This window comes from Octopus bimaculoides, chromosome 1 (assembly GCF_001194135.2).
Source record: "Octopus bimaculoides isolate UCB-OBI-ISO-001 chromosome 1, ASM119413v2, whole genome shotgun sequence".
NCBI lineage: Eukaryota > Metazoa > Mollusca > Cephalopoda > Octopoda > Octopodidae > Octopus > Octopus bimaculoides.
The window spans coordinates 100,568,081-100,570,520 of NC_068981.1; the positions used below are offsets into that span (position 1 = coordinate 100,568,081).

The window sequence follows — 2,440 nt, forward strand, 5'->3', positions numbered from 1 at the left end:
TAAAACGAAGGTATGGAGATTAAATACGCTTTACATCGCTTAATCAGCCAAAGGAGTAAATGTAAACAACTGAATACTTGTCAGTGATTGGTTGAAATTATCGAAATAAGACAATTTTTTACATGAAATAAATTCGAATACAAAAATATTTTTCTGTTCTATAACACAAAATAGATAAGTATACGAAGTTTGAAAGTCTTTCCGTACCAAAAACACTACATAAAACATTAATGAAAAATGTGGCCCCCGTTTTAAAATAGATCCAATATTTGTTATCATCATCACCATTTAACGTCCATTGCCCCTGCTGGCATGGGTCAGATGGTTTGACCAGGGCTGGTAAGTTGAGGGGCTGCACCAGACTCCAGTCTGATTTGGTTTCTGTGGCTGGATGTGCCCTTCCTAACGCCAACCATTCCAAGAGTGATATGAGTGCTTTTACATGCCACCAGCACATATGCCAGTTGCATGACACCAGTATCTGCCACGACTACAATGTTAAATATAGCAATTTATATGAATGAAAAAGAAAATGCAGAGTATCAAGCTAACAGAAAAAAGAAGCAACTTCGGAGGACCATTAATGATGTTAGCTGTGTTCCCATGCAAATGGACAACACTTATTGGGTAAAAAATTGATGTATCTCCATTTGGTGAGATACTTGTAGCAGAGAAAAGCTTAGAAAATGTAATGAAGAGGATAAAGTCTCAGGATATTGAGCTTCATTGAATGACACAGGGGCAGCATTCTTTACTACACACTATCTAATCTGTGCCAGCTTGAGAAAATGCATGTTAAACAACAGAGATGATAGTTTGTTACATCTTCATTAGTTTCTGTACAGCACTAGACACATTAGCTGTTCAAATACTGCTGTAATTATAACTCTGTTCATTGGTTAAAAAAAAATCATCTAAGATTTTGGTTGAAATTATTGATCATCAAATTATATTTCATTGTCTACATACACAAAATGTACTGAATTAAGAATATACTTCTAAATTAGCAGATTGGCATTAGCATATTTTCTTATCATATTTCCCAGCATAGAAGTCTAATTTTTCAGACCACAATTTATAGCCAAAAAAGGTAGTTCACCTTATATACCAAGACAATTTTGGATGACCAAAATTTCTTTGTGAAATGCAGCCAGATTTAGAAAGACAATGATGATGTTTGAATCCTTACACTACATCGTCGTCGTCATCATCATCATCATCATTGTCATCATTTAGTATCTGCTTTCTATGCTGGCATGAGTTAGACAGATTGACTGGAGCTGGAAAGCTCCACAGAGTTCCAGTATGGTTTGGTTTGACTTCTACAGCTGGATGCCCTTCCTAATGCCAACCATTCCAAGAGTGTAATGGATGCTTTTTACATTCTACCAGTACATTTACATTGCTACATTGCTTTGTATACTTTAAAATATGGTAATTCATTTCTGATTAATGATTATCCTTGATTTATCTGAAACAAGAGTTACTCTTTTGTCATTGTCTTCATTTTGTCCAAATGTTATGTTGTTTTCTTTTTTTACTACTATGTTTAATCTACTTGAGTGTTTTTTTAACTGTAAATCTGGTTCTAACTTTATATAAATCTTAAAATGGTTTCAAATACCCTTCAAAAATCACCTGATTTAAGTGACATTTAAAGTTATTTTATGAGTGTAATTATGTTTAAAATGATATCATGTTATTTCAGAAAAGGCAATACTGAAGCATGCATCAATTATTTAAAATTTGCTGTTGACACGGCTGAAAAAAGTGGTCAACAAAAAGCTTACAGTAATGCTTGTCACCATTTGGGTTGTATATACAACTCTTTGGTAAGCTATATTTCATTATATAATCTACTTAATGACGTTTGCATGTATTTCTGATTTCTGTGTACATCTGTCTTTATGCATAAATTATAACTGAAGATTCTCTAATAATAATAATGTACAATAACAGTGACAGTGCATGACTCAGTGGTTAGAGCATCAGGCTCACAATCATGTGGTAGTGAGTTCAATTCCTGGGCCAGGCTGTGTTGTATTCTTGAGCAAGACACTTTATTTCACAATGTTCCAGTTCACTCACCTGTAGAAATGAGTTGCAACATCACCAATGCCAAGCTATATCAGCCTTTGCTTTTCCCTTGGATAACATCAGTGGTGTGGAGAGGGGAGACTGGTATGCATGGGCAACTGCTGGTTTTCCATAAGACAACCTTGCCCAAACTTGTGCCTTGGAGAGGAACTTTCTAGGTGCAATTCCATGGTCATTCATGACCGAAGGGCGTCTTTACCCTTATGATAACTGACAGGTCTGTTGGTCATGTCACAAGTTATTTTGTTATAGCTTTACATTGTATACTTCTTATACTAATTACCTAAGATAGATATTTTCTTTTGCTTCTCCTGTTTAACCACTTACTTCATTAGCAATAGCT

At 34.9% G+C, this 2,440-nt stretch overlaps 1 protein-coding gene across 5 annotated transcripts in view; it reads left to right on the plus strand.

The window, feature by feature from the left end:
- LOC106875349 (tetratricopeptide repeat protein 29) overlaps nucleotides 1–2,440 on the plus strand; it is a 35,676-nt gene that overhangs the window by 29,750 nt on the left and 3,486 nt on the right. For all 5 annotated transcript variants that reach the window (XM_014923440.2, XM_014923441.2, XM_014923439.2 and 2 more), the window contains exon 8: nucleotides 1,709–1,832. In XM_014923440.2, coding sequence (XP_014778926.1) covers nucleotides 1,709–1,832 — 124 coding nt within the window. The remainder of the gene's footprint in view (nucleotides 1–1,708; nucleotides 1,833–2,440) is intronic.